At 38.5% G+C, this 26,492-nt stretch overlaps 1 protein-coding gene across 1 annotated transcript in view; it reads left to right on the top strand.

Moving 5' to 3' along the window:
• The window catches only part of LOC137649868 (uncharacterized), a 75,112-nt gene extending 50,344 nt beyond the window's left edge, over window positions 1–24,768 (top strand). The window contains exons 5-6 of the mRNA XM_068382813.1: window positions 5,740–5,938; window positions 18,735–24,768. Coding sequence (XP_068238914.1) covers window positions 5,740–5,938; window positions 18,735–18,946 — 411 coding nt within the window. The 3' untranslated portion in view covers window positions 18,947–24,768. The remainder of the gene's footprint in view (window positions 1–5,739; window positions 5,939–18,734) is intronic.
• The last annotated feature ends 1,724 nt before the right edge of the window (window positions 24,769–26,492 follow it).

The raw sequence follows: 26,492 nt of genomic DNA, 5'->3' as shown, positions 1-26,492 counted from the left end.
ATTATCGTGATTTGGAATTTTTTCTCAAATAGGCTATTTATTATGAAATTATGTTAATAAAATGTAAGGTAAATATCGTCTGGTTACATTTATTATCAGGCACCGTACGTAAGCCTACCAATGCACAGTACTTGAAAAGACAATAGATTTGATATGTTTTGTGGTGCTTGACTCGCAAACTTTGTACAGCTTTGCACATACAGAAAATTTATTTTTTTAAACCAGCGACCACATAAATGAGGAATTGCACAATTCAAACAAGCATAATTCGGGACCATACCGTATAAGGTTTTAGGAGCTCATGCTCCTATTACCAGTACGCAGTTCCATACAAGACTGAGCACGGGAGCTGCTGGTCAGGATATTAGCAGCTGCCCTCGTCCCTCTCCTTCTTCGGGACGTTCCGGAGATGCTTTGAGGATACCATTGCATAAGATGTCCCTACTAGTTGATACCTGCCTCTTGACCTAGATCATCCCACACTCAGAATGATCTTATGACGTCAAGATCTTCCATCTCGGTCATGTTTGAAGGATTGGTGTGGCTTATTCTGCTACAGGAGCAGGATTGCCTGATGTAACTTCCCCCAGTGTGGCCATAACTACAATGGGTGCAATTGACTACTCCAATATCCCACTGATATGATGACGGCTGGGAAAAGGAAGAAGAGGTTGCTTCCCCCCTCCCCTCCTAAGGTCATTTTGACCTCTCCTTCAGAGTAAGAGTCTTTAGTTGCTGGCCATCTTCTGAAGGTGAAAAGGGAGCACTTCTCCTGTGCTCAACCACTGGTATCCCATTCACACAAGCTTGAAAAGGGTACTGCCAGTTCTCGCTGGGAACAGTCACTAGTTGAGAGCACAAAGTGCATCCAGACCCCCTTCCATGGCAGAATCTCCAGAGACTTTTTGAGAAGGACAAGACAGAACCTCAGAGAGGCATAAACTCTCACGAGGTCCAGAAGATGTGGGTCATGGGTGCCTTGCAAGTATGGTAGTCCAGGATGAGCCTCCAGGCTTCTTCAGCAACAGACTTTTCTGGTGGAAAAGTCCTTAGTGGGACGGCTGACTGGTGATCGACCTCGCCATTTTATTCAGGTTTGCCCTACAAACACCATTAAAGATGAAGTTAGTGAGACAAGCAATCATGAGAAACAACTTTATGATCTCGATAGATATGCGAGACACACACTCAGATCTCTGTCCATCATTCATTGAGAAAGCTCCTTCGGTTTTCCATCTGGGGTAAGGTTTACCAATTCAAAGTTCTGTGCTTTGGATGGGCAACTGCCCCTTTGGTATTCACGAGTCTTTAAACTTGTTACGGTATGGGCACATGCCAATGGGATCAGGTTACTAAGGTACCTGGACAATTGGCTGGTCCTTTTGAACTTCAAGAGAGAAGTCGGGCCTCACCCCCGAGCAGACAATGGAATACCCGTGCATGCACATAGATAAGGTGGCTGGAAGGGTGTTTCCTGTCAGACAACTAGATTGCCAGATTTAGGAGGATAGCACACCTGCTCCTCCATCAAAAGCATCTTCCAGCTCAACAATAACAACAACTGTTGAGTCACTTGGCATTCTTATGAAAACTTGTCCCTCTGAGTTGGCTGCATTTAGTATCTCTCTCGGGGTGCCTCAAGAGACACTGGAACCAGAGCAGCAACTCTACTTGCCATACAGTTCCAAAGAATCAGAAAAGATCGAATCTCCATTGATGACTAAAGGATGGGAATCTTTGGAAAAGTGTTCAATTAGAATGCCTCCTCCCAGAACTACTCCCATTCTCAAATGCTTCAAATAAAGGCTGGAGAGCCCATCTGTTGAATCAGGTGGTGGCTGGACATGATCTCAGGTGGAGAAGAACATGGACATCAACCTTCTGGTAATGAAGGCAGCTCTAACATAGCACTGCAATCATTTCAACAGTACCTCATAGGCCACTGTATAGCATTGATGAGTGACAACATTACCGTAGTGGCATACGTCAGCACTTTTGCCAGTTGACAAGGTAAACTCGCAAATAGGCATTGAAAACTGGCTTGAAGCTGTTGGCAAGATTCATTCCAAGCAAAAGGAATGTAATTACTGACAAGCTCAGTTACCATGAACAGGTTGTAGGGTCAGATTAGTCCCTTCATCCTCAAGTGGCAAGGAAGATTTTGACTTTGTGGGATTCCCCAATGATCGACCTACCGTATTTGCAACAAAGCTGAACAACAAGCTGTCAGTGTATTGTTCGCCGGTTCCAGATCAGGCAGCAAAATTGGAGATGCCCTTCAATACCCTTGTAATGGCTTAGGCATTTATGCTTTTCTGCCATTCTGCCCAATTCACAGAATAATCAGCAAACTATGGTCAGCTCCAAACCTCAGGATAATGTTGATAGCACCCAAGTGGCCACAAGCAAAATGGTTCCCTAGCCTTTTCAAGCTGTTGAACGAGACTTTGCAGGAGTTGCCCCATTCACCCAACTTTCTATGTTTACCCCACATGCAGAGAAACCACAACTCGTTGACATCCCTGTTGCTTCACGAGTGAAGATTATCCATCATCTCAGAACAAGAAGCCTTTCATAAGGCTCGGCACAGATGTCTGGATACCTCCATGGCAGTATAACAGGTCTAGTGGCCAGTCTTTTGTGGTTGTTGTCATCGAAGAGGTATCTCTCCTCTTGGAGCTTCTACAGTATTTCTTTAATTGTGAACTTCCTCATTTTCCTACAAAGAGAAAACTCCTTTCAGTCTTGGTGGTAAAAGGCTTTCATTCAGCCTTTAGCCAGGTTTTTAGATTGAGTGGTGTAGACCTTTACTCTTCCTGGGAGCTGTCAATGGTAACGAGAAATTTGAGAAGTCCTGTACTCCTCGGGAAATGAAACCTCCCACTTGAACTGTAACCAAGGTTCTCAGGTCCCTAAAAAGGGCTCCATATCAATCATTAAAACACACGTTGGATAACAAACTTACTCTGCCTCACAATCTAGATGTCTAAAAGAGTATCTAGGAGTGCAGGAATGTGAAATTTTTGTAGAAGAAGGGTGTTAGTAAATAAAGAATTTGAGGCTTTATGAGAGGATCTCAAATCTGTAACAAGCTGTGCACCATCAGAACCATTAATGAATGGAACACTATACCCTCTGACAGGACTTGAGAAGTCAGGCTATGATAGAAATAGGGCACATAACAAAAGAATTACTGCCTGGAAGTGGAGACTTCCAGGCCTTCTGGAATCACAAAAGAAGCTAAAGTTGGGTTTTTTTTAGTTTTTTAGCTCATCACTATTAAAACTGAAATTTCACAAAATTGTGTTCGGGGCTGGCACGCCATTATCATCACCATCCCCACTATAATCAACTACCCTAGTCTTCCCTGGATCTCCCTCTGAACTAAGAAAAGTTTCCTTTGGTCGGCAACCACTGAAACACTTTTCCATGACAGTGAGGCCTTTGCAATCATCTCAACGGTTATCTATATCACAAGACAAAGAGAAGGCAGATCATGATTGCCCAGAAATGATTCCCTTGACCAATATACACAGTAGTTACTAACAAATCCTAAATAAGATATCTTTAAAAACAGTAAGAAACTAACTATCACGAGAATGGGGCTGTGTCAAACCAATGTAACACAGAGACAGAAAAGATAAAGGACCTGTGACTTGATAAGCCTCAGTGGTATCCCCTAACTGCTTGATTGTTTCATTACTTTATTAGAGGCATAAGTCTATTGAAAGGAAAGAAAACCGGAAATTTTTTAGTTTTACACGAAAACAGGAATTTTTTTAGTTTTACAACAAAGTGTCAATAAAATCAAGTTTCCAGAGAGAAGCCATATGAACATCAGGGGAGGTTTATAGAAATTAAGAAAAGTTGCTTCACATCCAGGTTATTTGTTTACAGTGAGAGTTACTTCTTTAATCAAACTAAGTCTTATACAAAAGGATCAAAATAATTTGCATACTTGTGTAATATGGGAATTCTAGTCTTGAAAGAAGCTTGTTTTAGTATGAAAATTAACTTCCAATCACTTCTGATTATTACCCAGGTCTCATATGAATATAGATAGTTGCCACTAAAATTAGCAATACCTTCTATATGCTCTATGCATGTGTATAGATCTCTGGGTATGTATATATGCTATGCATGTTTATAGATCTCTGGGTATGTATATATGCTATGCATGTATATATGCTATGCATGTATAGATGCTAAGCATGTTTATAGATCTCTGGGTATGTATCTCATCAGGAATATACTGTACCTAGAAAGGCATAGACCCACTTTCAATGTATAAAACTGAAGAGATTTACTGAATTGCACTGCAATAAAGTACTTTGAAATCAGTTTTGTTCATGCAGAATTTTCGCTGAGTTCACTCAAGATACTTTGCGTAAATTTATGTCTGTTTGATGGTACACTCGGGCACATTATTCTATCTATTTCTCTTCCTCTTGTTTTGTTAAAGTTTTTATAGTTTATATATGAGGTATTTATTTTAATGTTGTTACTGTTCTTGAAATATTTTATTTTTCATTGTTTCCTTTCCTCACTGGGCTATTTTCTCTGTTGGAGCCCCCTGGCTTATAGCATCCTGCTTTTCCAACTAGGGTTGTAGCTTAGCAATTAATAATGATAATAACAACTTCTGAAAAATCGGCATACCATTTTGCCTCTCACTTATTATGTTTTAAATGAATATTCGACTTCACTGGCCATCACTCATGATAATGCTTTTATTTACTAATTTAATATTATTCCTTTTATTTCTTATTTCTCTTTCAAAAGTGAACATGTAATAATTATCGTTGCCATTCACATATCAAAATTCTGTAGGACTAATGGTATTATAACATAGCATATATACCTCTTATTAATTAAAAACTTTTTTTTCCTCTTTTCAATTTTTTTTTTTATTGGCAATCAGTAAAAGATAACATGTAAGACAATGATTAATATGTTTACATGTACTAATAAACTACTAGTATGCAATTTTGTGATAAATCCTTTCACCATATGTATGACAATTATTACAGGTCCTTTTTGAAAAACCTCTAACAATGTCTTTTTTTTTAGTTACATTTCCGCGCGAGTTCAACCACTTAGTGTAATAGTGGACATGTCACTTTGTTACTGCCAGACAGACTGCTCTAATTGACATGTATCCACGTAACAGTGGATCACTATACACACATTCTGTTTACGGATTTGGTTGGGGGGAAAAACTACGGCTGAAATTGAAAATATGCGAATTTACGACCTCGCGAACATAGAATTTTCATGCCAACGAATTTAAATGATACCACAGTACTATAATTGTTTTATATTCATTAACATCCCAAGAAGTAGTGCAAAGAAAATTCTTCTTTATCAGTTTTGTAATCATCTAACAGAACTTCATGTCACCTAAGTTACATTTTTATATTTGATACACAGTCAGAAGTTGAGAAACCTATTACCATATACCTGTGAATGTAACTTTTAAGGGAATTCAAAAGGCAACATGTATGGAAATTTTGATTTTCCATCCTGCTTAAGAACCTTTGATATCTACAGTTTTTAAGTTATTGAATCAAACCTAATGAAAATATTTTGTATCAATTCGGTTTTAATGTTAATTCAGTATGGGAAGTGCAGATTTTTTAGTATTCTTAGTACCTGTATACACTCAAGGTTTATAAACATTGAAAAATAAAATCATATGAAGTTGACTTATTTTTAATAACTACTGTATTCTTATTGCAGGCAAGGGAACTCTACGAAACTGCTAGTCATTTGGGCCATGGTTGGGCAACCTACAACTTAGCTGTTATGTTAATTGAAGGTCAAGGAGGTATCAGTGATAGTATAAAGGCTCATTCGTTGATTATAAAAGCAGCAAAACTTGGTGTGAAGAGAGCTCAGATGGCTCTTGAACAGATGCAAAAGCCAGAAGAAGACCAAGGTAAGCTAGAAATAATTTTTTATAGTTTGGTTACCTTCTATTTTCTTTTATTTCAGTGAAACTTACCCAGGACTCAAATTGTTATCTTAATAATTTACAAAAAAACAGCCACAACCAATCTACCCCATTCACCAAAATATAAGAACTCCTTACGGTGAGTGATGCCGGCTGCTATTCTACCGGTAACACCAAAGCTTTCTAAATCCCGATAATAAATACAACAGCAATACCGCCATACCTCAAAGTTCATTATTTTGGTTTTTTGCTAGGGAGACCCCAGATATCATTTAATTGATTTATTTTTTCCAGGACACTCTCAGCATCTCATCTGTCATGATCAGAGTGCTTTTCAATGTTTTGTTTTGCTTTTCCCCAATTCATAAGGACTTAAAAATTACTGTAATTTATATAAAACATATGTTTCATTTCAATTGTATTTTTTTCTGCCAAGTCAAAAACTCCAGTTTTAGATTATAAGGAGTATTTTCTTTCAACCTTTTTCTTATACAGTAATTATTTTTTCCATACCTTTTCAGCTCTTCTACTGTACTGTATACTGCTGTTGTAATAAAGTAATACTTTCCATAATAATAAGATAATAATAACCATGATAATAACAGTAAAAAAATAATGAAAGGGCAAACAAAACAGATTTTGAAGCAAAGCGAAAAATCTATTTTTGGGTGAGATGGCCATGTCGTCCTGATGGAAGGTTCCTTTAGGCAGCTTTCTAAGGGATATTTGGCTACAGAGATACTCCCAGAGAATTGACAATAGGTCTCCAGAATTCTAACTCCTGGCGCGAGTATCCTTAAAATTTTTCTCAAGGATATCGCATAATATCAGGGGACGTATTTCTTGATACGACACATGGCAATCTTCACCCCGAATAGAGTTTTCGCTCTGAGGGGGAAGAGTGGCAAAATTGAAGGGGAGCTGTCATCAAGGTTACACAGAGGATTCCTTTCCCGTACTGCTACAGGGTCCAATATGGCTCCCATTCCTTGTAGCAATTAAGCATGGTGGCTACAGATAGAGTAGTTTTGGGTGGGGATTGATGTACAATCCTTTTCTTAGAAAAGGAGGGTGGGTCCAACAGGACGACATGGCCATCTCACCCAAAAATAGATTTTTCGCTTTGTTTCAAAATCCGTTTTTTGGGCTCAAGCCATGTCGTCCTGATGGAAGCTTACCAGAAAATTACTTGAAAGTACTGTATCTGTGGGTTTGTATAAGTGCCTTAACCTTGGGTCAGCTTCTATATGGTCATCCAGACCACATAAATATATAACGTTACCGTTATACGTCATATCCACTAAGCATGGAACAATCTTAGGGCTTCCTGCCCCCTGCAGGGAAATGTCATCCTCGACTATAGAAGCAGCAAGGTTTGTATATATATTGGAACAAATGTAATTATCATTCAATTATTTTGTTCACACGTATATGCACCTTCAAGTATAAACTTTACTTTAGGAAATTAAGTAAAAAACTCCGTCTAATTTTATTCAGCTACTTTGGGGCGAATAGGATACAAATACACCTTCAACATTTATTTGAAGACAACATAAATGTAACAACTAGTGTATTAAATTAGAATCAGTATTATACATCCAACATATAAAAGGTATAGATATTTATCACCTGAAAGGGAAGAAATATCATTAGCCACTCCAAATCAGTTGAAAAATTATAAAGATAATTTCACTGTAAATGTTGGATAAGTATCAACACTGCGTACAAGTGTACACATGGCACTGGTGTCATTGGTATGATTCTGCACCTATAAAGAACAGTCCTAGTGTCACCAGGGTGACACTTAATAAAAGGTATTACACTGCAAGCTGTTAACACCTTTTCACCCAAACTGAAAGAGTCCCAAACAGTTCACTGTTCATCGCAGCACTAGACAACAGGTTTGACAACACTACCTGCCGCCACCACAAAAGGCTCTAAGTCGTGCACTTGCTTCGCATAATGTTTATAGAAGACTCTAGAGGATTTCCAACCAGTGTATGAGCGGAGTCTCTCAAAGTCCATATACTGAAAAAAGTTCAGTGAGGAAGCAATCTTTCTCGGATCATGACCTGCGGGTGTACTATCAGGATCCGCTCTGCGAATGAAGTAGGTGAGCTTCGCCCTATGTTGTTTCAGGGATAAGTTTGATCCTGAGGTTTCGCCTTTGAAGAGCTGTCCTCCCCTGAAGTCTGAAGTTCTTCGGAGATAGACCTTTAGAGACACTACTGGACATAGAGAGACACCTTCCTTCAGAGGGCAGCGGGAGTACACTGTGCGCAATTCGCTACAAAACAAAGAAATGGGTAGCCATATTGGATCCTGTAGTAGTATGGGAAGGGGATCCTCTGGGTAACCTTGATGACAGCTCCCCTTCAATTTTGCCACTCTTCCCCCTCAGAGCGAAAACTCTATTCGGGGTGAAGATTGCCATGTGTCGTATCAAGAAATACGTCCCCTGATATTATGCGATATCCTTGAGAAAAATTTTAAGGATACTCGCGCCAGGAGTTAGAATTCTGGAGACCTATGGTCAATTCTCTGGGAGTATCACTGTAGCCAAATATCCCTTAGAAAGCTGCCTAAAGGAACCTTCCATCAGGATGACATGGCTTGAGCCTAAAAATAAACAGTAACTTCATAGCTAACCCTTGCAGACTATTCTGAGCTGAACTCATGGCATATAAAGATATTACCAATAAAGATCATTAAAACAGGTCCTAAATGCATGCAGTACAGTTTATGTTAAGTAATTACCCTCATATACTTGAATAATTTTCTTTTAGATAATAAAGTATGTTATTTAAGATTGAAAAATAAGGATATCAGAATTTATATAAAATTTCTGTTTAGTAATCGCATGACTTTTGTTTTCAAATTTTCTTTTTCAAGTAAGCATCATCATCTCCTCCTACGCCTATTGACGCAAAACAGCCATCTTTAAATGTATCATAACATAACATAAAATATGTTCAATTCCACTCAAACTTTTGTTTATACTTGCAGTGAGAATTAAAATAAAAAATCTTTTGTCTTTATAACCAGTTTTTTGGGCTCAAGCCATGTCGTCCTGATGGAAGTTCCTAAAGTAGCTTCCTAAGGGATATATGTTACTACAGTGATATTCCCAGAGAATTCAACCTTCAGGTTCCAGAATTCTAACTCCTGGAGCGAATATCCTTAAAATTTCTCTCAAGGGTATCGCATAATATCAGAGGACGTATTCTTGACACGCCACATAGCAATCTGCACCCCAATAGCGTTTACGTTTCAAGGGGGACGTGGCAGAATAAATAGAAAAGGGGGGCCGTAACAAGGTTACCCCCTTTCTCGTACTATTATTGACCACCACCACAGCGCCATTCCCAAGATGGCAGACATTCCTAATTTTGTAGCGATTTCGCTCAGTGGTGTTCCCTGTTGATCTAACTTTTCGATCGAATTGCAAGGATTTTTATTATGCATTCTCCAGCTTCTTTTGCCTCCGGAAAGTTGAGTATTGGGTCTTTACAATGAAAAATTTTTAGCTCCCGTTTCACAGTGAAATTAGAGTAATTTATTGTGTTAAGAGCTAGCCTATACCAGAGGCGCTATGAGCGCTGTCGTTCGTTAGGCATGAGTTATTTAGTAAGTAGAACGACTTCCCGGTTTTTAAATAGCATGAATTAATTATTTAATTACGTAAGCTATTTAGGCAAATTATTCTTGTAAGGATATTTATAATGTGCATAATTTTCCTTTCCATGTCGATCGTATAGTTAGAGTTTCGGTGAGTGAGGTAACCGAGGTCTCATCTCACCTATGTAACCTAACCTAGGCGTTCTATTATACGTTCAGACATTTCCCCGGTTACCCTCATGTATTGTGATTTCAATTATACAGAGATAGTTATCTCTTAGAATTGGATGAACTTTACACGTCTCCAAGAGGAGATTTAAGGATAATCTCTCTTCCCTCTGAGTGTAGCTTTAGGCTACAACCTAAGTGGGTCGGCCTCGAATTTTTAATTCAGGCATGACTTTCCTACGTTTTTTTCTGCCCTTCCCTTGTAACCGCAGATGCAGGTTTTTGGGGGTTTTGGCCAGAATCTCAGAGTATTTAGTCTGTGGTCGGTAGCTGACTGGCAAGATGAATAAAATTCTTTTGTTAGGTTAGGCTGCCGACATAGGAGGCTAGACCTCCCTAGGCCACTCCTGAAGGGTCTGTACGATATGACCCTTCTCCCTGTGACCTAGCAGACTAGTCCTGTGTCAGTTGACCCTAAGCTGAAGAATAAAATTCTTCTACTGCTTAGGGGACACTGGCACTAGAGCCCAGTTTCCTTACCGTTTAGAGGTGGTGGCGAAAGTGCTACCAACCTCTTTATCGTATTATTCTAACCCTAGGCTAAGGAATAGAATTCTTTAGCCACATAGGATAGTTCTAATACAGGAATGGAGTTTTGTTAGGTAGGGCAGGACAGACTACGGCCAGCTCCTGCTGTACCTTTCACAGAACCCTCTTTCCCTTCCCTTCTATTATTTTTATATTGCCGAATCCCGGCAACCTTACTGTTGCTGGTGGGTTGCCGGGAACGACCAGACTCCCCCTCTATAGCAATTGACAGCTGCCGGCCGGCAGTCATGTCAGCTGCCGGCCGGCAGTCTTAACATCTGTCGGCCAGCAGTAATGACAGCTTGAGCTGCTGACCATATCAGTTGCCGGCCGGCATTCATGGCTACTGCCGGCCGGCATTCATGGCTACTGCCGGCCGGCAGTCATGGCTGCTGCCAGCCGGCAGTCTTGGTGGTTGCTGCAGGCAACCAGAGCAGCTGCTGCCCATGTTGGCTGTGAGTGGTTAGTCCCTTCTGTTACCAAAGGTTCTTAAGTCCTCCCTTGACCTGCTAGCAACAGTGGCTGCTGCCGGGGTGCTGCCTACCAGGCCGGCACAGAATGGTGCTTACTCAACCGGCAGCACGCCGACTGTACTGATTCTGCCGGCCGACAAGGTATAGACATAACCTTGCCGGCGACAGTACTGTAGCTGGATGGAAGCTTCAATGTTATATTCTCCCCTTCCATTGGAACCATCTCTCTGGAGAAAGGTAGTAAAATTAGACTTTTACATCCCTTTTACTGTATATATACATAGTATTAGGTAACCTGTTCTCCATGCTATCTCTCTCTCTCTAGCTAGCAGACTGGATATGCCGGCTGAACTACAGTATATGTTTATACAGGTAGTTAGTATTTTTGCAGTATAGGATATACTAAAAATAGAAAACTTCTGTATATATTATACTAGTACCGTTTTTCCAATATATTTTGTATATCCTACTCAAATATTTGTGGAACCCTATCTTATTTTGAAAGAATTTAATTTCTTCAATATTCTGATTAGAAATCAGTCTTCAGATTACCCTGCAATATTAAAATTTTTTCAAGGACTGGAGGTTACACTCCTAACCCTTAAAGGGCAGAGCCCTTATCCTCGAGTCTCCATAATTAGGAAACTCTATGTTTTAATTTTGTAAAGGAGGTCACAACAAATAGGTTGGGTGGGATACACAAATATATGTCTTTCATTTTCTCCAGTCCAGTTGGCATCATGCCAGCTGGACCGTGCAGTCAGCTGATTGCCATATAGGCAACACATTAGCTGGATCACACTATATATAATTATACAGTAGCCAGTAAATTGCAATATAATGCATACTGCAAATAGAAAACTACAGTATGATTATACATCAATTATTTCTAGCATATTTTGGGTACCCTCACGCGAGCTTATGCTGCGGCCGCTTTTACATTAAAGGAATAGTGTTTCTTCATTAAGCTGATTGAGTAATCAGTCATCCGTACCCCACAGTATTTAGAATGAAAGGGACAGTGAAGTATACAGTGAACCCTCGCTACTTCGCGGTTCGACCATCGCGGATTCACCACTTCGCGGATTTTTTCCATAACCCATATATATACAGTAATATATATATATATATATATATATATATATATATATATATATATATGTATGCATGTATTTATGTATATATGTAGGTATGTATGTGTATACATATAAATATATATATATATATATACACACACACACACATATATATATATATATATATATATATATATATATATATATATATATATATATATATATATATATATATATACATATATATATATATATATATATATATATATATATATATATACATATATATATATATATATATATATATATATATATATATATATCTAAAGTAGGAAGATGTGATGTAGTTCTAAGGGAAAAGTATGGGAAATATGTCTGGGTAATAAGCAAAGCTCTACCTCCAGTTTGTTTCTACATTATGTTCAGAGATAAATGTAAACAAAACATTGGTTGCCATTTTTTATCGTGCTTTTTAGCATGTTTAGGAAATGCATGATATAAAATCACCTTTAATATTTGTGCCTGTTTTAGTTTAGGGTACTGTAGTACATGCATTAAGTGTTCTGTACATTAAAGGGTAGTTTGTTAACAGTACTACGTACAAGGGAAGGTTTTAAAAGTCTGAATATACATGTTGAATAAATAGGAAAATATGGTGTCACTACTTCGCGGATTTTCACCTATCGCGGCCGCGACTGGAACCTATCTACCGCGATAAACGAGGGTTCACTGTACATTTCCCTATCCCTAGGGGTTAGAAAAAACCCCTTTTTTCAGTTGGAGTTCCTTTGAAAAAGGAAATTCCTAACATTTAATACTGGGGGGAGGTATCAGCATTTGCTTGCAGGGGATACACAAGTATGTGTCTCCTACTATCCCTTTATAGCTTGCTATCCTAAGCTATTTTCTTAAGATATGTCTTTTGATATATTGGTTACCAGTGAGATAATCAATTGTATACTCATTCTGTTTTCCTTTCTTTACAGGAGGAACACCAGATGTCATGTGTTGCAATCGTCTGCAAAAATAAGAGTAAGTGTTTTTACGGACATAATGCATGCAGGTTTCATGCCCCCTGCAATATTATTTTCGAACACCTGCAGTATTGGAACCCGCAGGCCTGCAAAGTATGTCGGGCCCTATTGTCCGAGGGTTTCAAGAATCCCAAGTCGGTAGAGACTAGGGAGGCAGCTCGTTTCAAGTTCCGCAACTGGGTGAGAAGCTTTCAGAAAATCTCTCCGGGACCTTACCTGCCTAACGACAAGATGCGTAGGTTACTATTTCCAACAGCGAGTAAGGAAATAGTAGTGCCCCAGACACGAGGTACTTCTCCCGACGGCCAGATAACCTTCGGGAAGGAGGGCAAAAAGCGCCCACGGGAAGAAGGGGAGAATGTCAGGTTGGAATTATCTCTGTCCAAACCGGCTCAAGAGCCAGCGACATCGATATCTCCGCCTTCTACCCCTATATTAAATGGAATGGACAAGTTATGGGCCCAAGTGAAGAATCTAGTAGAAAATTTGTGCAATCAGAGCACAAAGCAAGAAGCAAAATGCAAGGTAGAGCTTGGTAAAGCTCCACTTATCGCTCCTTAGGGATTGTAGAAACGACCCATGGATCAAAACCTCCTGACATGCTCCAAAACCAATCCCTGGAGGTTTGCGGAGCTGATGCCGATTTTAAACGGCAAACTCTACATCTTGGAGAAGATGGGTGCTGTTCCTTTGGACAAGATCCAGTTCTGGCCAAGCTTTGACACTTTCCCGAACTGTTTCATTAGACTGAAGGATAACCAAGATCAGGAAAAGGAATGGAAACAAAGGAGGTTATGATTCTCGACCATGATAAAGCACAGGCTATCCTATCAAGTACCATAGAAAAGGTGGGTTACTCGGTGTCGAAGGTATTCACACCAGGTAACAGGCACTCTTCCTTTCTTGCTCCTGCTTCAATTTCATTCCCCTTTACGGAGAAGGCATTTAAATATGTCACTGAGGCAGTAGAGGCAGGTAAACCGTGTTCTACACTCAAGGAGTGTGAACCTCTGTCACTAGCTTTTCCCAGACAGGAGAAGAACTGGAAGGAAGCCCATTTAACCTTTTTCAGTAGGAAGACTTGAGGCAGATGTCGCCAGTCGACAATTTAAGGAAAATCTCCCTAAATTATCTGAGTTTCTCTTACAGGATGAACAAGAAACAAAGGAGAGACTTGCAGCCTCCCTATCTCTACAGAACTAGAGTTCTGCTCAGCTCATCAAGATACCCCAGACATGCTCAAGGTCTTAGCCAAAATACATATGGCTACATTGGTAAAAGACCTTTATGCCTTTATAAAGACTAGAAGAACATGTAAGGAGTTTGCTAACGCGACAGCGAAACACGAAACAAGGAAGCTAATATCTTCCAACATCTTGGGTAAAGACCTCTTTCCAGACGAGGTAGTCAGGTAAGTGATTAAGAACGCCACCACAGAGAAAGTATGACTTCTCCAAAAGTGGGGCATCCTTTCAAAAAGAGAATCTTCCAAGGTTGTAGGTCCCAAACCTAAGAGGAAGATGGAAAGTCTGGAAATCCATTTCGAGCTGTCCAACAACACTTTACAGTTGTAGTGACCGCGCTGCCACAGGCAGGTGGTCGAAAATATATTCCAACTGATCAGTCGAAGCATAGAAATGCTTCTAGGAGGAGGAAGGTTCCTTTAGGATCGCTGGACTTTCCAACTGATCAGTCGAAGCATAGAAATGCTTCTAGGAGGAGGAAGGTTCCTTTAGGATCGCTGGACTTTCGATCCTTGGGTCCATGGCCTAATTAAGTTGGGACTAAGATGAGAGGTGGAGATGTCTCTACCACCATTTCCTCAACTCCTCCTATAATCCAAAATCCTCCTGGAGGAGTTTACCTGAGAGCTCTAAAGCATACAGGTGGTAAGGAAACTATAGTCCACTGAATTCCAGGGAAGGCCGTTGTGTGTTTACGAGAAGGACTCAAGAAAATTCAGTCATTCGGGACTTGCCGCCACTCAACAAGTCCAAATAAAACAAGTTCAGAATGTTTATCCTCCTGAGCATGAGGACCCCGTTGCAGAAAAGGGTGCCTATAGTCTTACCAGACCTAAAAGTTGTCTATTGGCAACTTCCAGTAAATCACCCTCTCCCCTCCTATCTAGGATTCAAGTTACACAAAGTGACATGCTTCCTAGGAAAGATACTCGTTAGACTAGACAGAGTCCGAGATATCTTCATAAAATTGGCAGACACAGCCATGCAATAATTAAGCCTAAGAAAGGTTCAGGCAACAATGTTCCTGGACGAGAGGCTGGGGTGGGCAGCACCCAAGTTGGCTGGTCTATGAACATCCAAGGAAATGATCTGGTCCCCAGATCATCGCAGATGCTAGATAAGCTTCAATAGGTCTCGATTCTCTCCAGCTCAAGGGTTGCAATGGCTAAAAAGCCATTGAAGCCTGTGGTCACACCAACTCTCCTTTCCTTTGGGAATGTAAAAGGAGATGGCAAGGTCTGTCAAGAGACTCTGGTAATCAGTAAGATTCCCAAAACGCAAACAGGGAGGAACTCTGATCTCTCTCCAGTTCGCAATAGAGATAGGCCCAGTGCTAAGAGCACTGCTGCAAGATGCGTTGAGAGTCTGGAGAAAACAAGCATCAAACACTCGAAGAGGCCTAAAAAGACTGATATCGGTCCTTCCTTAATCGCTTCCCTAACAAAGGTCAAAGCCCGAAAGTTCCAAGACCATGTTGGTCTAGTCATGAGTAGGGAAACTCTCTCCAGGCAGATCAGATTGTCTACGGCTGATCTGGGACCCCGAAGCGATAACGAGACGCTGCAATCGACAATGCTAGAGAACGTCTCATACAGTCTAGGTGTTGATGACCATCCCTTATCTAAGGGGATGGCACCTGTCAGTAGTTCATTTACAACCGATCCGCAATGTGACAGTGGATGCTCTACTCAGGCTCAAGCCGATAGAGTTGGAATGGTCAACGGACGCAGACCTATTCTCTCCCAGATGGGTACAAGTCCCAGAACTGCAGTCCGACCTCTTCATTACGAGCATCATCAAGGAACTACCTTGATACGGCCCCATACAAGGATCCTCTAACAAAAATGATAGACATCATCTCTCTGAAATGGAAGGGATACACTTAGGATTTCCAGTTCATCCCATTCAATCACTTGCTGAGAGTCCTCAACATGCTGAGATCCTTCCAGGTAGGAGTAGCCCTGTTGGCTCCCAAGTAGCCCAAGAGCAACCTGTCCTCCTTGAGGAAGGAACGGAGGCTGAGGCTGTCCCTAGTTCTGAACACAGGACGACTTTGGAAGGTTCAGAGATTAATTGCTGTCGATTTATCACAGAGAACCCGAACCCTTCATTGCATAATTTTCTTGCCATAGCGGTTAAGAAAAGGTTTGGGATCTCAAAAGGCAATATAGAATTCTTAGAAGAATACAAGTCTAAGTCAACTAAAAGACAATATAAGTCATCATGGAAAAAGTGGGTTGCTTTCGTAAAAGCAAAAGGACCGAAAGAGATTTCAATGAACTTCTGTATGTCCTTCTTTATCCATCTTCATAACCAAGGTTTGGCGGCCAACACGATAACGACGTGCACGTCAGCCTTGACTAGACCTCTTCTATATGCCTTTCAAGTGGACTTGGCGAATGAGATCTTTAATAAGATCCCGAAGGCATGTGCAAGGTTTAGGCCTGCAACACCACCAAAATCCATCTCTTGGTCTTTGGACAAGGTCCTACATTATGCCTCATCCATGAACAATGAAGATTGTTCGCTTAAGGATCTAACCCCAAAGGTTATTTTTCTGTTTGCTATAGCCTCAGGGGCTAGAGTTAGTGAAATAGTGGCCCTATCTAGGGATGATGGCCACATCCAGTTTGCAGAAACAGGAGAACTGAATCTCTTCCCTGATCCATCCTTTCTTGCTAAGAATGAGCTACCCACTAAAAGTTGGGGTCCCTGGAGAATCTGCCCTCTGAAGGAAGATGTCTCTCTATGTCCCACTAAAAGTTGGGGTCCCTGGAGAATCTGCCCTCTGAAGGAAGATGTCTCTCTATGTCCGGTAGAGTGTCTAAAGGTCTATCTTCGTAGAACTTCAGACTTCAGGGGGAGGTCAGCTCTTTAAAGGAGAAACCTCTGGATCAAACTTATCCCTAAAACAACTGAGGGCAAAGCTCACCTACTTTATTCGTAGAGCGGATCCTGACAGTACTCCCGCAGGTCATGTTTGCTCATATACTGGATGAAAATCATCCAGAGTGTTCTACAAACACTATGCTAAGCAAGTCCATGAACTGACCCAGTATGTGGTGACGTCGGGTAGAGTTTTTAACCTGCCGTCTATTTCTACGATGAACAGCTAATTGACTGGGACTGTCTATTGAAGGGAGAAGGGGTCATCTCTCTTAGTGTGACCTCCTTTGAATGTGTTACCATGGTGACACTAGCTCTGTTAAAAAATCCCAGGTGTGGAATTATACAGATAGCACTAGTGCCGTGTGTATGTAGTACACAGTGCCGATAGAGGTAACTAGTACAGGAATTATGAAGAGAAATTTTGTTATAAATTTTCTTCAATCTGAGAGTGGCACTCATCATTTCTTTCTTCACAAGAAAGAAAGATGATCTCTGTACATGTTACAGGTATAATTCCGTTATCATGCTACATTCGTTTTACTTGCTAATTTACTTAGTCATTTATTGAAAATAAATGTCTATTAGAATGTAATTGCGTCCTAATTCGCCCGACAATCGCATGATTAAAAAATCCAGAGTATGTACAGTACTCTTTATTTATGTGTATGCTCACAAACAATGAATTTAAGAAACACTGATAAGTATATGGTAATATTCACAAACTCCGAGACGGTTTGTACATCCAGTGTACTTATGTTTGTTCATACAATATATGCTAACCTTGAGACCCCCTCCTTTTTTCTACTGTCTAGAATGATTCTTCCCTGTAGGGAGCAGGAAGCACTAACATCGTGTATGATTAGTGAGAATGACGGATAGCGGTAACGTCACTTGTCTCGATTGATCCGAATTATCATAGAATGGTTGTCCCAAGGTTAAGGCACTAATGAAAATCCACAAATACATTGATGCTCTGGTAAACTTCCATCAGGATGACATGGCTTAAGCCCAAAAAACGGATTTTGAGCGAAGCAAAAAATCTATTTTTGGGTGAGATCGCCATGTCGTCCTGATGGACTGACCCTTCTTTTCTAAAAAGAAAAGATCTTCACAGTTCCTCCCCTGAGGCACTGTATCTGTAGCACCACGCTCAATGCTACAAGGAATGTCCACCATCTTGGGAATGGCGCTGTGGTGGTGGTCAATAGTAGTACGAGAACGGGGGTAACCTTGTTACGGCCCCCCTTTTCTATTTATACTGCCACGTCCCCCTCGAAGCGTAATCGCTAATAGGGGTGCAGATTGCTATGTAGCGTGTCAAGAATACGTCCTCTGATATTATGCGATATCCTTGAGGGAAATTTTAAGGATATTCGCTCCAGGAGTTAGAATTCTGGAACCTGAAGGTTGAATTCTCTGGGAATATCACTGTAGTAACATATATCCTTTAGGAAGCTACTTTAGGAACTTCCATCAGGACGACATGGCGATCTCACCCAAAAATAGATTTTTTGCTTCGCTCAAAATCCGTTTTCTGACATTAACCACCTCCCCAAAAATAGGTTTTTCATTTGTCAAAACCCCTTTATTAGGGTGTTAGGAACTGCTATAGATGTAAATAAATTGTTTTTCACTTCTAAAACATTTTGGAACAAGATTTGCAACTTTTACTAATTCTCTTTTTATTCCAGTTGTGCCAATATCACGTGAATCAGCAACTTCATTAACCTCGATTAAATCAGAACCAGTACCCTTGTCACATTATTCCCAAGAGTTTTTATCAACTTATGCATTTTCTACTAATGATCTTGATTTCCTGGAAGAATCAGTGGAACCAAATGTAGATGTGCTTTCTGATTTAAGCATGAAGACAACAAGCAGACCAAGATTTTACTTGGAGTAGTGATAAAGACAAGAATTTCTTCCCCTTATGCAGTTATAAACATTTCCTTTGACAACGTAATATTGGTATAGTACTGTATGTTGTACAGAGAAGAGACAAACTAATCACAAAGTGATGAAAATCAATGATGTAGGAATACATTTTGTGGCATAGAAAATGTGATTGAAAGAGCTGGTATGAGAAGAAATACATATTTAATAATGATGTTGATCTTTAAGTGAGAAGTATTTACGACTAAAAGGGTTCCCATATGTTGAAAGGTTAATTGATTCATTCAGAAATTTATGTGTATTTCTGATACACAAATCATTTAGTCTCTTTGGCTATGCACTTGGATTTAGAATGTCTTTTGAGGGCCATGTTAACAAACAAACAAAAATATTTTTAGGCACTACAAAAAAGATATCACCCACTCTTTGTGTTCCCTAGCTTCATTCTTGGTTGCCTAATCATTTCCTTCTAGCAGAGAGAATCTATTATGAAATTTAATAACTTGTTATGAGGACTACACCCATACCATAGTGAGTTCTCCAGTGATTAAGATAGAAGTTCTCATATCATTACTTATATTCTATATTCACGACCATAGAAATTAAAAGCAGGAATTTGGGAAAGATGGTCAGGTGCAGTAAGATACTGCCACAGTCAGAAGGACTTGTGACAGAGTTGGTTTTCAGGATACATCAAGAAGAGAAAGCTTTGAAGAATAAACTAGTAATACGAAGTCGTACTGGTATTCTACCATATTCGTGGACTCATAGGAATTAATAATTAGAAGTCGCACTAGTTTCTACCTTATGCATGGACTCATAGGAATGCTAACCAGGTTTAAAGGTACCTTTGGAAAAAAAAAATGGCCAAAAGTAAAAGCAGCTGGAGAACCTGTCAATGGTAAATAGACCAGACTTATGAAGATAAGAAAAGAAGAATAATACCTCACAAATAGGAAAAGAAAATGGTAATAATAAGAATGAAGGAAAATAGTTTAGGTACAATTTGAAAATTACAGAAATAAAAATTCTTATGAACATCAAAAATGGAAGTACAACACTGAAGAATAAAAAAAATGGTCAAAACTGACAATTTTCAAATAAATTAACAACCAAAGTGGTGCTTAGTACAAAGCAACCACAGTATAAGAAAACTATCTTGCAAAGTTACATTATTCATTTGTGAATCATAAGTAGGTATTGAAAGAATGTCAAGAGAAAAAATTTAATGGACATTATTATACCAAAGTAAATGCTGAAAAGACTCAAAGAGCTAGCAATGTTACTGTACCCTGACATAAAATTTAAGAGTTCGTTCAAAATGCCAGGCCAGCATTATTACCAGAACACAATGAGGAGCAGCAAGGAGTATAGTTGATGTCAGAAGTGAGAATACAACAGGCAACTATCATCACTGCCGTGATCAAGTGTTCATAGTTTAGGCAAGGAATAATGACAGTAGCAGAAACACAATTCCAGACGTAATGCGTTTACTGTATGAAATCTGACTACAGGTATTAGATTTTTGGTCTAGTCCTACATAGAATGTTATCTGTGGGGTTATAAATGCTTATACTATCTCTAAAAAGATTGTAAAGTATGGGGTCCATTCTCATGTAATTCAATTTCTAAATTGGCTGGTGAACAAAAAGAGGTCATGGGGCTGAACTATACCTGATACCACTGTTTGTTGCCAGATCAATGCTTTTGAGTTTTGCAATTCCGACATCATTCCTACCACCCCTCATGGTTTGGTACCAGTGTTTGCCTGCCGTGCAGTGTCCAGTCATCTGGACGCATCCTAAGGGGAAGACAATGCTTGATAATCAGAATATACAAGGCAAATATTGGTGTCTGACAAGAATCATCCCCGAGTCCTTTTATTGTACTTTATTTTGATAATGTAAGAAGGCACAAAGGACTGTAGAATGGAAGGCCTCTGGGAGTTACTTTATGTAGATGATCGAAGGCCTCTGGGAATATATTTAGATGATCTAGTGTTAACAGTGGAAATAAAAAAAAAAATCATATGTTTAAAATATGAAAGAGGATAATAAACAAAAATTGAAACTAAACATAACCAAAGCAAATGATGAAGATGATGAAAAAAGAAATACAACCAGGAAAGTGGCCATTTGCATGCTGTTGCAAATGTGTGTACTGAATATTAAATGTAAGATATGATATCTCAATCATGTAGATTGCAAAATGCATGTGGAGCAAGATCTTTATCATACTCAAAATGTACCAGAGCCAACAGGGAAGAGAGGGAGGTGGAGCACCATGTTGTTAGAAGCAAGGCATAGAGCATTTCTTTTAACTTGGGGACACAATGAGTAGTAAGGTATTTACTGAGACAGTAAAAAAGTAGTAACAGTAAAGATGAAATGGAAAGATTATTAAACTACTGGTAGACTTAAATAATTTCCTTCTAAAGTAGTGTAAAAATTTGAAAAAAAATATATATATAATGTATAAGGAAAGACATAAGCATAAAAAGAAAATAGAGCTGGGAAAAGGTATGGTTACAAAATGCTGAGATTCCAAGTCAGATTGAAGACAAGTGTATCATGCTGTATTACAAATGAGAAATATACAGATATGGTGCCCAACAACAAGGAAATATCCAGAGATCTAGGTTGAATGATTTGAGCATGAGATAAAAAGAGGATGAGATGCACCAGTCAGAAAAGTAGTAAATAGCAAAGACAATTTGGAAGGTCCATAAAATCATGTCAAAAGGGATAGATGAAGGCCTAAGGAAGGTGGGAATTTAGTCAGGAAGTTGTACGAAGTGAAGAGAACTCATTTCATTCCTTAATGAGGAAATGTGATATAAAAATCTTAAATGTAATAATAATGATATTGCAAGTGTCTTGACGAATTTCCAATAACTTTTAAATTTTTGTTATCAACAGAGTTAAGAGTGGCTATGATAAAATTATTTTGCTAAATTTTCACTCTCCTGTAAATACTGTACTAATCCCAGCCTTAGCTCATTGATGATTATTCAACTGCCATCTTTTTAGTAAAGAATGTGGTACTGTATTGCATTAAAGATTCACAAATGCACCATATGCAGTACTGCTTTATGATATTTATTTAATAACTTTCTCAATCTCCAATACATCAATATTCAAAAGGTGATATATAGCCTTACGTGTTAGTGACCCAAGTAAAGTAAGAGGTTGGTACAAACATATTTTCCTTAAAGTGCTCTTATCCTAGCTCTTTCCATCAAATTTTCTATAACTACTCATGAGTGACATTTGTAAAATAGTGACATACTACATAAAGGGGCTTTCTGCAGATAATGATACTAAGGATTTGCCACACCTACCATACTGTGGAGGTACAGTATATTAAAACTAGACGTCTGTATTTACCAAAAATAATCTTTTAAATAATTTTTTATTTGCAAATTATAAAATAAATTTCTGCATTTGCACTCAATTTCTTTTAAAGTGTAAATACAATCAGGCAGTGATTTCTTCTTTGGGGCAGTATGGTAGGTGATATGAATATTTTCCTTTTATTTTCAACTTTCAGATTTTGCCCTCTGGGCAGTTGTGCTTCAGATGCAGTGTGCATTTCACATTTGCCAAATGTTAGTACTTGTCATCAATGTTTCCTTTTGTGCAATTATTATAACCTTATTCTAGTGACAAAACCTTCATTTTGGCTGGGTCTTCCCCTGAAAAGCTAGATGGTTTATAGAGAGAATGCTATACGCAGAACATTTTTAAACTAATTTTACAATCATTTTTCCACCAATTATGTAATTTCATATCACCTGAATCTGAATAATTGGAAATGGGGCCAATAAAATTTACAGAATCAGAATTGAAAAGGTTAAATTGAAGTACTGTACCACAGGAATTGTTGCAAAAGTTATAAAAAAATACTTCTTTTGAGCCTTCTTTTTAGGGAAAATTAATTCATACTAATATTTAAGAATTTTACCAGAAAAAGGACTTTTAAAGGAATGATTATCATATACTGTATATCTATGATCTTTCACCATTTCTGAATGTTGAATGGCAACAGTCTCCCTGATTCAGGATATTTTGCTTAATCACATCTACAATTAGAATTTAAGATAAAATGTAAAGTATTGTCGATTACAAAAGTACCTTTTGAAAGGCAACAAAGTGCAATTATACATTATATTAACTTGAATCATCATGAGAATTTTATATCCAAAGTGTTCCATATTTTAAATTGGGTGTTTTAGTTATACTTTACATTATTGGAAACTTTATTCAAAAATATATTTAGGTTAATTATAGGTACAGTACTATATTTACATACTTTAATTCTTCCAAAGTTATCATAATCTTACAGCAAATAGATTTTCTTGTACCCTACAGATTACTTCAACCTTCATAAATTCATTCATTCATTTGTAGCAAAATACTTTGGTTGTATTTGTTTCAAAATTGTAAATACCTATATCAGAATTTTAAAAGAAAAAAATTAAAGACAGTGTGTGGAATATTTTTGTAAGCTTAATTCATTACTCATGTTTAAATGTTAGAGCATCCAAAAATCAAGCAGTTTCTAGGGGTATCAGTTTTGGCTTAGCTTTACATGATACTGACAGTTTGTTTTTGAGCTTCATACAACTACACTACTAGAAAATACCATATGCTAGATACTTTATTCATATAATTACCATCATAATATTGCAATAACAGCAGTAAATCATATTTTTCACCATTTGCAACATGATTAAATTTACACAGTAAAAACTGTCAAGACAAGTCTGAAACAATGACAAGGAACTTGAATTTTTAGTTTATAGCAATGAATAAAAAGCAAAGTTTTGTACATCAATAAATTTCACATCCAAAACAAGCAGATTTATCCTAACACTGACATTGCAATTAGTTTCAAGTTTCATACGGTGGATGAACTTTGCTTAGGTTGTTTCATTATTTTTTGTGTGTTTTGTTGATGAAGTTTATTAAACAAGATTGCTGTAAAATTTTATTTTATAAAATTTGTGAAGAACCTGAATCATCTATTCAGCTATGTGTACATTGTACAAATAAAACATGGACGGAGATAAAAACAATAATTCTTCATTAATAGTTTTTAAAGTAGTGATCTGTTTCTCTATCCTGTATTGCAAACTTGAACTACAGTACAATTCCTGCAACTGTATCAGTTGATTAGTACACCAAAATACTAATAAAGGTTCAGTAAATATTAATTTAAAAATTGATATGCTATTATGTGAGTTTATGTAATTACTTTACTATGATTGTTTGTTTTCTTTGAGACTAAAGGTTCATTGTCTAATAAATTAATAGAATTGTAGTGTGCAGTATAAATATGATTTGCTTAATTTGTGATGATTATGTCAAAATATTAGAAGCTTAGTTTTTTCATTTACCATACTTCAATGTATGTATTGTATATTCTATTATTATGAATATCATCATCAATGGGTAAATAGAAATAATTTTTTGTTTTGAAATTTATACTGTGGGTCATTTACAAAAGTCATGTATTGTACTTATAACTTTTACATAAATACTATTTTTTCACATTTAAATTCTCTAAGAATAAATGTTAATTTGGTATATTATTCACAGTATTTGTGTGACATGTTAATTTTAATTTTATATATTCATGATTTAAATACAAAAACAAAATAATGGTTTTTTCCATTGTAAAATGAAAAACCGGACATTAGTTTCTTCATTATCATCAGAGGAATGTTTTGTATTAAAAGTTTTTACTACCTAAATCATCGAGTCAAACTCGACATATATATCGAGAGTAATAGAACGATTACATGAAATGTAATTGCACTTAAATAAATGATGCTCAATTTATCAGTCTAGTTATTTCCTTTCAGGCAACGAGGCCTTACTAAAAATTAAATTTTGTTTAATCACAGGGGATAAAAAAAATTAGAATAGCGCCAACGTATCCCTGCGTGTCGTAAGAGGCGAATAAAAGGGACGGGACGAGGGGGCTGGGAACCCCCTCTCCTGTATTATAACCCTGTGAGACATCAAAGAAGTGGAGCTGGGGGGAGAGTGACTGCTCCCCGCACTCTAGTTTTGGGGTGTTTGAATGTGCGTGGATGTAGTACGATAGAGTAAAAGATGTGAGATTGGAAGTATGTTTAGGAATAGAAGGATGGATATATTGGCTTTGTGTGAGACAAAGATAAAAGGGAAAGGTGAAGTGATTGGTGAAATGTCTGGTAGAGTGTCTAGGATTGAAAGGGGAAGAGCAAGAGAAGGTGTGGCTTTATTGCTGAGTGAATGGATGACAGGTAAAGTAGTGGAATGGAATGAGATATCATCTAGGTTAATGTGGGTAATGGTTAGGTTGGGTAGGGAATGTTGGGCTTTTGTCAGTGCGTATGGGCCAGGTTGTGAGAAAAGTGAAGAAGAGCAGAATGAGTTCTGGAATGAATTAACTAGGTGTGTAGAAGGAATTATGTAGTTGTCCTGGGTGATCTAAATGCTAGAGTGGGCGCTGGAGAGGTAGAAGGTGTCATTGGGAAGTATGGCGTACCAGGTGAAAATGAGAGTGGTGAGAGACTGGTAGATACGTGTTGAGCAAGAGATGGTGATACGCGAAAAATCTATTTTTGGGTGAGATAGCCATGACGTCCTGATGGAAGGTTCCTTCAGTAGCTTCCTGAGGGTATATATGACTACAGTGGATATTCCCAGAGAATTAAACTAAAGGTTTCACAGAATTCTAACTTCTGGCGCGAGTACCCTAAAGGTTTCCCTTTAGGATATCGTATATCAACAGGGGACGTATGCTTGACACGCCACATGGCTATCTGCACCCCACATAGCGTTTACGCTTCGAGGGGGAAGGTGGCAAGTTATCTGAGGAGCCGTTGCAAAATTATCCTCCTAAGTTACTGTTACGGTACCTCGCGACGTAAACAAACGGCAGCCATAGCTGTCCGCCATCTTGACTGACGTCACGTCCGTCCGCTTCATTCCTTATTCAGCGTTTCTGCCAGCTTCCACGATACAATATGAAAGGGAGGGGCCTGACAGGCTAAACTAGAACTAGTAGGGCGGGTCCATCAGGACGTCATGGCCATCTCACCCAAAAATAGATTTTTCGCTTCGCTCAAAATCCGTTTTTTGGGCTCAAGCCATGACGTCCTGATGGAAGTGTACCAGAGAATTAGTGTATCGTGGTTTTTATGAATAGAACTTACCTGGCATTTATATATACATAGCTAATAATCTCTATTTCGGCAGAATTTTTCTAAACGTGGCAACCGCCTTGTGGTGGTTGGGTGGTAACACCCGTTAAAGGGTAGTAGGAGGAATCATTCCCGTTTTCTGTTCTTCAGTTCATCTCTGCCGGCCGGATCGACAACACGTTGGTCCGTCATTAAGAGTTTTTCTTCGCTTTCCCTGTATCGGTGTACCAGTCTGCTATTTGGTGAAGTACTCTGATTTGAGGTTTTGGCAATCGTGTTTTTGTTATTTCTTTGCTTTTTTGCTGTTTTCATTATGAGTGAAAAAAGTCATTACCGTGTCTGTGCGAATGAGGAATGTAAG

Source organism: Palaemon carinicauda, chromosome 1 (assembly GCF_036898095.1).
Source record: "Palaemon carinicauda isolate YSFRI2023 chromosome 1, ASM3689809v2, whole genome shotgun sequence".
Classification (NCBI taxonomy): Eukaryota; Metazoa; Arthropoda; class Malacostraca; order Decapoda; family Palaemonidae; genus Palaemon; species Palaemon carinicauda.
This window is presented reverse-complemented; position numbering and strand designations above follow the sequence as displayed.